General features: G+C 39.1%; 2 protein-coding genes across 2 annotated transcripts in view; one reads left to right on the plus strand and one right to left on the minus strand.

Moving 5' to 3' along the window:
* The first annotated feature begins 1,163 nt into the window (after positions 1–1,163).
* LOC111873290 (cyclin-dependent kinases regulatory subunit) lies at positions 1,164–2,815 on the plus strand. The gene is made up of 3 exons (XM_023867883.2): positions 1,164–1,311; positions 1,514–1,641; positions 2,197–2,815. Exons 1-3 carry the CDS (start codon positions 1,253–1,255, stop codon positions 2,256–2,258), a joined length of 249 nt encoding a protein of 82 aa, XP_023723651.1. The 5' UTR covers positions 1,164–1,252; the 3' UTR covers positions 2,259–2,815.
* A 4,267-nt stretch (positions 2,816–7,082) lies between these two features.
* Positions 7,083–13,252, minus strand: part of LOC111873268 (cartilage oligomeric matrix protein) — a 49,311-nt gene continuing 43,141 nt past the window's right edge. The window contains exons 17-23 of the mRNA XM_023867834.2: positions 13,053–13,228; positions 12,284–12,389; positions 12,016–12,137; positions 11,485–11,572; positions 10,763–10,946; positions 9,854–10,091; positions 7,083–8,648 (exon numbers count right to left, since the gene is read on the minus strand). Of these exons, the coding sequence (XP_023723602.1) occupies positions 8,554–8,648; positions 9,854–10,091; positions 10,763–10,946; positions 11,485–11,572; positions 12,016–12,137; positions 12,284–12,389; positions 13,053–13,228 (1,009 nt within the window). The 3' untranslated portion in view covers positions 7,083–8,553. The remainder of the gene's footprint in view (positions 8,649–9,853; positions 10,092–10,762; positions 10,947–11,484; positions 11,573–12,015; positions 12,138–12,283; positions 12,390–13,052; positions 13,229–13,252) is intronic.

Genomic DNA, 13,252 nt, shown 5'->3' on the forward strand with positions numbered 1-13,252 from the left:
CCAAGAAATGTTTTTTCTACTTTGAATATGGACGCCGCAGATTATTCCGAAATGTCGATACCTATTTTCCAAGCTACACAACGTCCAAGACTGTAATCTTATTCACCGCCATGAAAACCTTAGATCTCGGAAGTAGGGTCGCTGTACTAACGTACTTGGAAAACGTGTAGGACGAGGCAGTAGTGATCTATTTTTAAAGTACTACTTGTTTGCCTGCAGAAATTTAGGAAAGCCAGGAAATAAATATGAAGGTAATTCGATTCCCAACTGTTAAAGGAACTGGTTACTAAATGTAAAATAGGAGAGCTGAGTACAATGTCAGGCCCGATCAGGCCTAGGGGTCACGAATACAGTAACATAAAGACCTGATATATGAGATATTGCAACGTAACCAATGTCCACTTTGTGTCACTTTACAATCATGAACGACTTAGTATTCTTGTTTTTGATCATACGGAGCGAAAGAAACAAGATGTGATATTTCTGTCTTACACATTTCATTCTCGCTGAGATTATTTAAACATGTACGTCTGTTTTTAAGCGAAAATTTCATGTACTGACAGTCATGAATAAGAAGTTCAATTGAATCTATTAATACGTTATCATGCTCGATTGTGATCGTTATTATTCTATGACGTATTCTGGGACCAAGTACGCTATCTATGATATGCTATATTTGACCACCGATCATGCACACACTTCACGGCACAATTGACACCACGGTAATTTGGGCCAAGGATCAACGTACAAATAAACCGAATCTCGTGTGTTGTATCCGTGGTTACTGACGCAGATGAACAACAGGAGCCAACTCCAATACAACCAACATACCAAAGTGGAACTCACTGGTATTGTTTAGAAAAGTAGAGTCGTATGTGTAATCCAAGGTACTTACAGATGATAGAAAAAGATACATTGCGCATGTCTCCATTCTGATATGTCACAACGAATCTGATTGAATATATAAATAGTACATAAATATAATAAATTATACTGCACATGTCAGTCCTATAGAGAATAATTTTCAGTGCCACAACCCTAAGCAGTTTTAGTTATTGAAACTACTTGACAACAAGCTATGGGATATTTATAGCTACACTATTGGTATACCTGCGAGTCATGCTTCTTGTTTATGATTGGTTGAATTTAAAGTTCGAAAAACAGTGACAAGATTGGAGTTGGTGGTTAACGCTTTGTGTTGGGTGTTTTATTGTCTGCTCTTCGGTTTTATTTGCTCAATTTGTCGAAAGGGATGTCGCAGAAAAATATTTTTTACTCAGATAAATACTATGATAATGAATACGAATATAGGTAGGAGTTTCTTCTAGTTTTTTATGTACATTTAAAGCATTGCTCTCGGTTCACCATAATACCGCACTTTTTGTTGAACCGAAACCATATTGTCTTGAAGTAGAATGTTTCTTTGTTATAAAACAGAGAGTGTCAAATATATATACCATTTGTGGCTACATAAATTATGTCAATGTTGTGATGTTATTTCATGTGTTTCTAGGCATGTTGTGTTACCTAAAGAATTGGTAAAACTAGTCCCAAAAACTCATCTGATGTCAGAAGCGGAGTGGAGGAGTATCGGAGTTCAGCAGAGTCAAGGTTGGGTTCATTATATGACCCATCAACCAGGTGAGAAGACTCAGTGTTCTTACCATGTAGTATAACAACATTATTTTTTATATCTTGACGCATATTTTTGTGCCCTCCTTATTTCCTGAAAGATTTATACAGGCTGCCAAATCAAGTATGGTTGAATAAAAGAATTTTATCCCATTTTAGAATTATTTCCCAATATTTCAGGGGAAGGACTCCAGACACTTCATGAAATAAATTACTGGTATTAAATAATAAGTCTAGAAACTTTTACAAAATGAAAGTCTGTGATGCTGATAAGCAAGAAGATATGGGTGCAGAATTATCTTGTATCCGGTAATACTGAAACTCACCACTGGACACGATAAATGAGCCAGTTCCACCCACTTCCAATCCTTAAACCTATTTACCTAAGATACATCTCAGGTCATTGCTCCTCAGACTAGCTACATTCCAGGAGGTTTCTTCATCAAAATTCTCCATTTAAAGTTAATTTGTGGTTTTCAGCCACAAACTTATGTTTGATATTGATCTCTGATTTGTATTGAGAGGTAATGGCTGGTTGAATAAAAGTATAACTTTATTTTTCAGAGCCACATATCTTGTTGTTCAAAAGGAAGATTACAACTCCACCGCCTAAAGATGCCTGCTGATACAAGATATGAAGTTCAATGTAAATATGTTAATAGGAAACCAAGTAAGGATGTTGGATAAATTAATTTAAAATGGTTACAGTCAATTTGGCTTATACTGATTTTGTGTATTTTGTCAAATTTGGCAGATCTTATTAAGAGCAGAATGAGTTGAGGCATCTCAGACTCACAGAAGGCTGACGTTAGTAAAAATATGTGTATATGTGTTACTTATTTTTATAATGTAGTTAATGTTTGTCATACATAGACATAGTATTCAGGTCAGAACTTTTTAAAATGTTGGTGTAACGTAGTGTGATGTTCTTTGAATCTGTAAGGAGTCATGCCAATGATATTTCTGTGATGTACTGAAGTAATCAAGAGATTATGAAGAACACTGTCTTCTGAAATATGGTACTGTAGGTAGTTTCCGGGGAACCTGTCACCTCTGTCTTCAGAGTATAAGACCCTGAATATGGGGGCAGCAGATTCCTCTGAAACACAGACAACTCTCTGCCAGGCTAATGCCATCACATAGTCACAACCAGTGCCACAAGAACCACAAATCCCACATATTATATGTAGGAATGGAAATTATTGAATTCTGTCCATCACTGTCACTTATTTTTCCCGTGTTTAGATCTTCTTCCAGCCTGCTTCCACTTCGTTCCTGTTCCTCACTCATTGACACATCTTCGATGCTGACTTTCAACGTTTTATCAAGATAATTTCCATCTCTACAGATCTGATTGTGAAATTGGTTAATAACTAACATTCTAGAGGTTAAAAGGTTTTGTAAGATGTGAAGTGTTTGGTTTCGGCCATAATTATTGTATTAATTTAGTTATGGTGACCTTTAAACTGAATATGCCCATAATTAAATTATTTACACCTTTTATATTTAAGTGTAGGAGAAGCACATTTCTGGCAGTTCATTGCTCAGTATTGTGGTTGAACTGAGAGAGGGATAATAGCTGTTGGCAGTGAATTAATGTTTATGTAACAACATAGTTCTGCAGTGTATCCATTAAATAGATCACACTTCAACCTTCAGCTGAGGAACATAATTTTTAATGTAATAGAGTCATGAAACTTTGAAGCAAAATCCTAAACAAAGAAATGCTGCCTAAGACTGAAACATAAAGTTTGTATTAAAGCAATCTTTGTTGACAGGAAAACCTTGATATGACTCTTACTGCCAAGAATTACCAGTTCTTGTGGCTTCACTATGAAGATTGCCTTCTACAGAGGTTTGATGCTGTGTAGTTTGGTAGATAGGCACCAATGTTTTGGTGGAACCTGTCACCTCCATCTTCAGGGCAGAAGAACGCAGAATAATGAATGGGGTTAAGCTCTTGGTTGCAGCTCTTTTTCTGTTTCCCCAATGTCGCTGTTATTTCTCATGTCACTTTTCTACCCTGAAGATGGAGGCTCCAGATTCCCCCAAGATATTTTACCCATACATCAAACTTTGCAGCATCACATACCTGAAGATTGTGTTCTTTATAGTTACCACCACAAGAACCTAATGTCAGATGCTTAATACCATACTGGCATTTGGTTGCTCCGAGGCGAAAGTAGAGTTTTGGGACTGAAATGAATGCAAAACCTGAATTATTTTTTAAAGTAAATAAGTGTATTACAGTAAAAGAAATATGTTGAACAGGAGTTCTTAAGGGGGTTTCACTCTGTTTATTATTTATATTTACACATTTATTAAATATAGTTTATTACTGTGCAGAATTTAACTGCTGTATTATGATTTTCAGGACTTGAACCAGAAATGTTTTGACTCCAGAGGCAGTTTTTAGTAGCTGCCATATTACATTTAAGTGTGACAAACTGAATATAATAACTTTTGTGTTAATACATTAAAGTTGTAGTCAAAGTTTCAGGCAAGAGATGGCATAACTGTTTTGACACTAGGGATAGGAATCTTGTTCATACATTTTGCGTCATGCTTATGGCACATAAAAATATCTGTACTAATAAATGTCAGAAGCAATGTAACGAACACAGTTAATTTTAAAAACTGTTTAAGCAACATCAAAACAGAAGTATCGAGTAAGAAAAGTGTTGAGTGTGTAGAGATGTTTACAAGGTGCTCGTGTGTTGAACACTTTGTACAATTTCCTAAGTTACTTTCAATTAGTGATCTTTGTTTCTGTTTTGTTTTAATGTTATGCTGTTCCACTTATTGTCTTATCAGTATTATGGTGAGATGTATTTTTTAAAAATGAAAACTGGTGTTTACAATAAAACATATGTTTTAATTAACAGATGCTTGGTATGTCAAATCCTTGAGATAAACCAGAAGATGTTATAACATTACATGGTTTCAAACTACAATGATGTACAATGTGACTCTTCAGTGGTTTGAAGTTGAGACAGCCCTGCCCTACATCATCAGATTATGCATAAATTTTGCATGATATAATATTCTGCAGTAATCGTACATCTGACTTCATACACAATGTCTGTAGTGTGTAAAAATAAAAGATGAAGATATAAAGTTGTCCCCGTACTTAATTAAAACGATATACTGTGAAGATGTATGGGGGAGTGCAGGTATAGATCCATGCATTCTTCAGCTCTAGATGGATGTGAGTGGTTAGCTCCACACGCCAGGAAACAGCCCTTAGTGGCCAGCCCGTAGCCTAGTCATTATACTATGGTTTCTCAAATAGAGAATCATGATCCCCTAGGGGTGCAGGCTGCATGGGAATCAAATTTCAGTTCTCTGGTTATCTAGCATGTAGCCTAGTCACTACACCAACTGAGCTATAGTGTGCACAGTGGTTTTTCAAATTTGTGTGTCATGATCCCCCACTTGTCACAACCTACTCTTAACGGGGGGGGGGGGGGGNCATCCAGTTCTCAAGAATTGTTTAAAATATAGTTACATTTACACAGTATTGGCAAGTCAGCGTGATTCAATATAAGTGCTTTCAGAACATGTAGCTGCAGCTGGCAAAATATTTAGGAACATTCTACAGCTTACTGTAGGTGTCGAGGGGTTGTAAAGCTGCTGTCGCCACACAGCCCGACAGGGACCTCCAACAATGTGCTGAACTGCATTTTACACTGACTGGCAGACATGGGGGATTTTGCATGAATTTATGTATTATTTAAGGGGGGACCTGGGATAGCAATAGGCTGGATGGTCCAGGTTCAATTTCCAGCTGGGAAAGATTTTTACTTCACAATGTCCAGACCGTCTCTGGGCCCCACCCAGCCTCCCCTCCAATGGGTACTGAGGTAAAGTGGCTGGAGAGTGAATCTGACCACTCACCTCCATCTAGTGCTGAGATCAAGAGTGGTGGAGCTATACCTCCACTCCCACATGTCTTCATGGCATAGTGATTAATTAATTAATCACAGGGGCAACTTAGCCTTTACTTTACTATTTCAGGGAGTCATATCACAAAGTCTGAGGACCACTAGCTTATATAACAGAGCATCAGGTATGATGAATGGGAGAACCTTGTTCACAAGTGAATGGTCACAGTGCAGCTACGGCATTATGAATATCATTTATTGCAACTACATACCAATCACACTAAAACAGCATATCCACTGTACTTAATTTTTATAATATTAAAATGGATCTGAAAGAAACAGAATGAGTAGGTGTGACCTGGATTCATCAAGCTCAGGATCAGGACAATAGCAGATCCATGAACCTTCAGGTTCAGTAGAATGCTAACACTTATTTGACATCTGAGCAACTGAGGAACACATAGCTTCTCAACAAGGACACCACTTCATGGAGTTAGTAATGTGGCTGTGGATTCAAATGAAGAAGGCCGCCTGTTCACATTTTTAAAGAAAACAAATCAGAGAGCCATGCAGGTGTAATTTCAGTTGAGAGATGAAGGTTGTGTGGACATGATTCTGTTTATTTCTTCTAAAGGATGAAGAATGGATTCTGATGCTCAGACACCCCGTACTCATGGCAGAAGAGTTCTATCCTGATGGTGGAGGCGCAGGTTCCTCCGAAATGTTAGTAAAAAATCTACTAGATTATACTCCATCACATCTTGGTAGTCACTGTCATAAGGACCTCAAATCTCACAAGAATAAGTATATAACTTTTGAAGTAAAGTTAAACTTGTCTTAAGTAATTAAGCCCAGTCACAAAGACAGATGAAGAAATGGAGCAAAGTTCCATGTTTTCTTAGCCTTAACACAAAAATGAAGTGAGTGGTCAACTACTTGTCCTGGCTGCTTTACTGCTGGGGAAAGAGGCACCGGTACCCGTAGGATAGGCTGTGTGGGCCCACAGCTGGTCTGAATGCTGTGTAGAAGAGAAAAGTCTCTTCCTTCTGTTGGGAACTGAATTCAGACTCCTTGGCGATCTAACCTGTCACTATCATCATCATCATAATCACTGGCATGACAGCCCTTTGTGAGCTCTGGCCTTCCTCAGGATTGCTCGCCATTCTTCTCCATTTGATGCTACATTCCTCCAGCTCTTTACACCCAAAATTCTTATGTCCTGCCACACACATTCTTCCCATCTTAACCTTGGTCTTCCCACTCTCCTATTTCCTTCACCTGTCACTATACTGACAGCAATTCCAGCTCCCAAAACTAGATCCTGTTACTCTAGGTTAAGCCACTTATAGGTATGGACACTCCGAATGAAGGTGTAAGTCTGCAGCAGTCCTTAACAACTTTGATAAAGGAATAAAGAGACTCAGAGGAATGATAACTGGTAGGGGAAACTGTATGGAGGTGTGGGCTTGTATTTCCCAGTGGCACTGTTCACAATAAATCCCCAATGAGATGCCCTGGGATTAATGGAGATCTTGTGATGGAAAACCAGCATCCAAACACCAGTACTCTGATGTTTCTAAGACTTTCAAAACCAAGTTCATCTTTATTAGCCACCATTGCCAGTTTTGGTTTTTAGCACTCTTTTAAGTCCTTGAAATGTTGAACAGCGCACAATACAACATTATACATACATAAAGCTACAAACGACCTCATAATTACATGGAATTGGCAATATTATATAAATCAAAAAACCTCACATTGTACATGGCTTTCATATGTCACTCTATTCCTATATATATATATATAAGAGACTAAGCCTTGCTCCTGTCTTAATTCTGATGTTATGTAAGCAGACAGTTACAAACAGGAGCAGAATATGCCAGCACTGAATGCTTGAGTTAGTATTATGGTGCCCACCTTTCCAGAACAAAACTCTTCTAGATACCAGCATACTGCACTTTGTTATTTTATTAATATTAGTATCTTAGCTCCTTTCAGAACTTCTCAAGTTACCGAGGGTAAGTACTTTGGACAAAGTTTGTTTTCAGCTATTTATGTTCAAACTTGAACAGGCTTTACACTAATCTCATACACAAAAGCAGAAAATTATTAATCTTGACTAACAAATTGCTGTGTTGGCCAGCCGACTGAAAGCTGGGTCATGGCTAGATAAGGGTTAAATGACAGTCTGAAATAATTTCTTCTTCCTTTGACATTTCACTTTTATGTGAACCATCTACCAGTCAAGCCTCCACATCTGTCACTTCTCAAATCATCTCCCCCTCTTTTCTTGTGTGCAACATCTCTCCTAATCTGTTCCCATCTTGGTCTTGGTTTTCCTGGGAACATTTTGCTTCCAGTCACATGTTCAACATCTTCAGGATTCTCTCTTCATTGATTCTTAAAAAGTGATCACACCATCTTACTGTGTTATTTATTAATTTATTCTCAAATTTTCTAATTTTTCCATTAGTCATTCTCTTTCATGGTTTTTCCATAACACTTCTTAACAATCTCATCTCAGTTGCTCTTAGTTTATACTCGTATCTCTGTTTCTACTCCGTATGTTAATGTAGGCATGTACTAATTTTTAAATAAACAAATTTTTCCTGCCGTTGTAATTTTCCATTTCCAAAGTATATCTGCTACTAATTGGTAAAAGTTTTCTGAACTTTTAATTCTTTCATGAGTTCTTGTACTCATCCACCTGTAACTTTTACTTCCTAAGCATTTAAAATTTTCCACCTTCTTCATTTCATGAAGATTTATATTCCAAAGATCATTAGGACTGTTGTATAGGGCTTTATAAAACTAAAACTCAGATAGTTTAATGCCCTATTTTGACCAGGAACTGAGAATTACAGCAGTGAAGGAAAAGGAATATGATTCAATGACAGGTTTCTCTGAACAGCAATTTTTGTTGATGGAGAGACATTTACCAAAATGTATCAGTCCTTTGAGCTCTGAAGACCCCCACATCTAGCATGTTTATGTTGCAAAGAGGGAGGCAGATACTTCTGTTATTTATCTCATTGTTTTATGTTTGGGGGTGTGGGGGCCTGCTCAAGTCGATTAACACTTCTGATTGCAGTCGTGATGGCAGCTCACGATGGATTGCCTCTGGCACATGATCTGCAAGAACAGGAGAGAACCTTCAGTTTCTAGTGACAATAACAGGACAATGAAAGTGGCAACATTGCTCTATAAATACTTTTCATAGAAATGACAGGGAGTTGTGGAATTTGCAAAACATTAATATCTGATCAGTACTTTTAACTTATCAGTCATTAAGTTAATTAGTTAATAAAAACATACTATAATATAATAAATGGAAATTAATATATTATGAAACGAACAGTAAGCATATAATAGGAACGACTGCTATATGGACTCCTTTGATGAAAATATCTTTTGTGGGTTATTTTCCAGCTCCACAAGCAGCTGCAATGTGTGACATTGAATGGTAGCATGATCCTCCACTTCCCACGGCTTCTCTTTGTTGGAGGATAGTACGAAATTTGTGGCATCACTTCCCAGAATACCAGCAAAATTTTTATTGGTATATAGTATTTTCCAGCAGTTCAACATGGACACAAATTACAGTGCAACCACTAATTTCGATATATTTAGGCTGAGCATGGCAGTAATTCTGATAGTGGATGTCAGTTTGTTGTGTTGTCTCCACGGCCACCAAATGCAGAAACAATCCCAGTTTCAAGCAGATTCTAAGGGGCTCTGGCAATGGTGTATACCACTCAGGATTACTGAGTTTCTGGACTTCGTCCATCATTCAGTATTCTAAACTGCACAGTGTTTCAGAAATTGGATGTGTTTCCATTCTGAGGTGAGGGGTCAGAGGCACCTATTCTGATGGGTCTACAGCAGACGACTTTTCTTCACCTGAGCATGAAAGCTGGTCCAATTTCCTTAAAGCATCAGATGATGGACAACGTCTGAAACCTTAGTAAACCTGAGTAAACTGGTTAGTTTCAATAAGATGGCAGTACTTCAGTCAGGACTGCAGTGTCATCAGTTTGCATCATAGTATCAATCTTTGCTATGAAAAGGTATCCCTAGACTGCCACTGTTAATGCCTATTCTGTGAACATGTCTTCAGAAAGTCTGCAGTATGCACATGTAGCATAATGGTGATTTCAGTGTCTTTCAGAGTGGGTCAATGGAAAGTTTATGTGAGAAAACCAAAGACAGGGAAACTGTCAAAGTTTCCCATTAAATTTTCAACAGATATTCCACTAGCCACAAGCACAAAGCAGTTCATTCCTTGCTCAAGATCTGAGCAGCATTAGGTGAACAGTACAAATTAAGAAGTTGCTCACCATTACACCTGTATACCAGATCTGACCAGATGATCATCTCCTGTGAGAAGCAGAACACTCCAAGTCGTCCTCCCTTCAGCGATGAGTCATAAATATTGCCTGAATCAGCCACCATGCTCTCGCCCTCAAATATTCTTAGACGGATTAGTCCAATCTTGGGTCGGTGGAGCAGAAGCCATCTGTATGCCACTTTCTCCTTCCAACCCACATTTCTGGGGTCCTTCCACAAAAGTTTCACCTGGTCGAACATAAAAATGAACAACAGAGTATGAGTTGATATTCTCACAGTGGAGGTTGTAAGAAGTTCTGTCTACTGCGGTTATAATGCCCTGTTGTCCGCTGAAAGCAAACATTTCAGAGGAAAATGTTGCCTTCATCTTCAAGGTTGAAGAGTAAGCCAGGCCAAAATCCAGTATGAAGCAGGCAGCATGCGGACTCTGGTGACATGTTCCTCTGAAACATCAGTAGGCTTCCAACAGGTACCCCAGAAGACATAACTCTTCTTAACAATACAATAGTTATAAATAAGGCTACTATTTTGGTTACTGCCTGTCATCTCGAGTTTTTTCAAACATAACATTTTAGAAACTGGATCTCTATCATCACTTGTATGAGGTAAAGTCATTACTTGGATGGGGATGTTAATAAAGATCTAGTCCCAGACATGGTCCCTTACTGATACCCCTCCCCCATCCACCTAACTGAATAGAAAAGTTTCCTCTTACACCCCATGGAAAAAAATTTGGTACGTATGCATGTATCTCTGAAACGTCAGGAATACTGCCCGCTTCCAGGTGGCGCAAAGACGCAAATCAGTATCAATGGCGAGGAACTGCCAAAACCTTGAATCCAGAGCTACAGACTATAGAAAATGAATTGGAACAGAATGTCACTGCGTGTCCCACTCACCTGGTTCTCGGTGTCACCAGTGTGCCACAGGGAGTTGCGCAGCATCTGGCCTGGACCCGTGTTTGAATAAACCAGCTTCAGCTGAATGCCTGGTTCAGCCACAGCTCGGAATGGCGTTGCTTGCCAGTAGGTCTGCGTGTTCTTCTTCCACATGACTGTGTAGAACTTGTGGTTGTCCTGGTAACTGTCAATAGACATAGAATTCACTGAGTGCTGTGAACACACATTTGGTGACGATCATTGTCAAGAAATGGAAGTACAGTCTTTATGTTCTCCTGGTTCTGGCAGATACGTGCCATGGTTTGGGAGAGGCCTATCCACCAAACTACACAGTGTCACATCCCAGAAGACTAAAATCTTTATGTTTTGTGTGACAACCATTTTTCAGAAAACTTATGAAGTTTGATTTGAGCTATGTTACAATATTAAATACACAGATCCCAAAATAATGCAAAACAACCTATAAGCAAAGAGTACAGTCTTCTTGGTTGTAATACTGTGTAGTTCAGAGAGAGCATGAAGTTTCAGAGGAACATATTGCCTCAGTCTCTATGGTAAATGAGGAAGCCAAGCAAGAAACATACATGTATATGTAGCAAGCTAAACTCAGCCACTGCCATGATAGCCTCAGATCCAAAACCTGGACCCTTACAAAGTGAAACATGTGCAATATCCAAGCAGTATTACTGAGTTGAGAACACATGTCACATGTGATACCTCACCTGAATATGAAGCCAACATAATCATCATCTATCTCCGTATCAACGAAGAATGTTCCTTCAAAATCCACTCCTCCAAACTTATCATATCCTGCAACACAATTGACAGATGGTTATCTGAGATGTGATGTCATGTAATTTCGTAGATTGTTACCAGCATTTCAAAGGAATTAACTGCTTCCCATCTGTGAGGATACAGGCTGTAGGTTCCTCCAAAGTGTTGGTTACTACAAAACATCATATCCTAGCAGACCAGTCTTAATATTCACTTCTGTGAGAACCATAAATTCCATAACATTTATATGTACTACCACCACTGATGGTGATGGTGTCAGAATATAGACTGTACAGCGTCAGATGGTATGAAGACTGATGAATGATAAATCAGAAAGAATTTGAAAGGAAGCAGTTGTGTCCTTATTGGGTTACTATTCTGCCACTGTCCTGAAGAAATATACATAGTAACTTCTAAATTGTACATTTGACATTGTCTCCTGACTGCCTTTAAAACTCTCCCATTTTTGTTATACATACCAACAGCAAGTCCTGGGTCACTATTCATCGTCTGAACGATCTCAGCTCCCTTGTTGTATATAACCCAGTTAGGATCAATCTGGGAGTCTCCTTCAGGATCCAGCACAACCGTTTGGTACGTCCTAACAAGCATACAAACAGATACTGCATGCTGTTGTGAACATGGTACTGAACACAGAAGTTCCATAAAAAGTGAGGAATTTCTCAATTAGCTACATTTCAGACTGAGTCAAGAGGAAAATCCATGTTGTGTACCAATGAAACAAACCTGAAGTCTGTGGAGAAGATCTTTGAGTTGTTGGGGCAGTTGTCCAGGTAGTCAGGCACCGTGTCATTATCGAAATCATGCTTGCAGGCTTCACCTATCCCATCATCTGAAATGCAAACATGACATTCAGAGTCAGAGTCACCTATGACTCATGGTTGCCATTAGCCAGTAAGTCCTGGCATCATGGCCTCCTTGGGGCTCAAAACCAAAGCTCTATTTACAAATCAAACTGTTATAGTTATCCTGTCTCTGGGTTGTTCTCCCTAATGAGAGCATGGATCTGTTTCTCTGTTTCAGTGTCTTGGTCTCTATGAAGTGTTCACACTGTGACACATTTCCAGTTACAAAACAATATTTACAGTGTCACATACATGCAACAGAGACAAGGCAGCTGTCCATCCATTGTGCCACTGTGCCTTACATTTTTTTTATTGGTAGTGGGGAGGAACTAAGTCCCTTGCACTGCGGCCACTTCTGGCCTATTGTATCAGCCCCCGATTATAGGTGAGGGTGATTGTGGAGCAATTGGTGGAATGAAGATTGGCAGGGGAAACTGAAGTACTCAGAGAAAACCTGCCCCAGTGCCACTTTGTCCACCACAAATCCCACTTGACCGGACCCGGGATCAAACCTGGGCCGCCACGGTGGGAATCCAGCGACTAACTGCTTGAGCTATGGCACGGTCCTCATGCCTTACCTTAGTTTATGCTATTCTGGTAGATCAGCTACTTGAACAGCCATGAGCTTGACAATTACCAAGGCTACTCACTGTCTATGTCCTCTTGGTATGGATTGTACACAAGGGGACAGTTGTCGTGGTTGTTTACAATCCCATCATTATCCTTATCCTTGTCACACTCATCTCCTTCTCCATCATTGTCTGTGTCTACCTGGTCACTGTTTGCATTATTTGGACAGTTGTCCTCGCGGTCCTCCACGCCATCCCTGAAAACAAGCGGCTGAAGATGT

Source organism: Cryptotermes secundus, unplaced genomic scaffold (genome assembly GCF_002891405.2).
Source record: "Cryptotermes secundus unplaced genomic scaffold, Csec_1.0 scaffold1269, whole genome shotgun sequence".
NCBI classification, from domain to species: domain Eukaryota; kingdom Metazoa; phylum Arthropoda; class Insecta; order Blattodea; family Kalotermitidae; genus Cryptotermes; species Cryptotermes secundus.

Coding starts and splice junctions, on each gene's coding strand:
- LOC111873290 (XM_023867883.2), top strand. CDS start 1,253: ATGTCGCAGAAAAATATTTTTTACTCAGATAAATACTATGATAATGAA. Junction 1,312..1,513: donor GATAATGAATACGAATATAG/GTAGGAGTTTCT, acceptor ATGTGTTTCTAG/GCATGTTGTGTTACCTAAAG. Junction 1,642..2,196: donor TTATATGACCCATCAACCAG/GTGAGAAGACTC, acceptor TTTATTTTTCAG/AGCCACATATCTTGTTGTTC.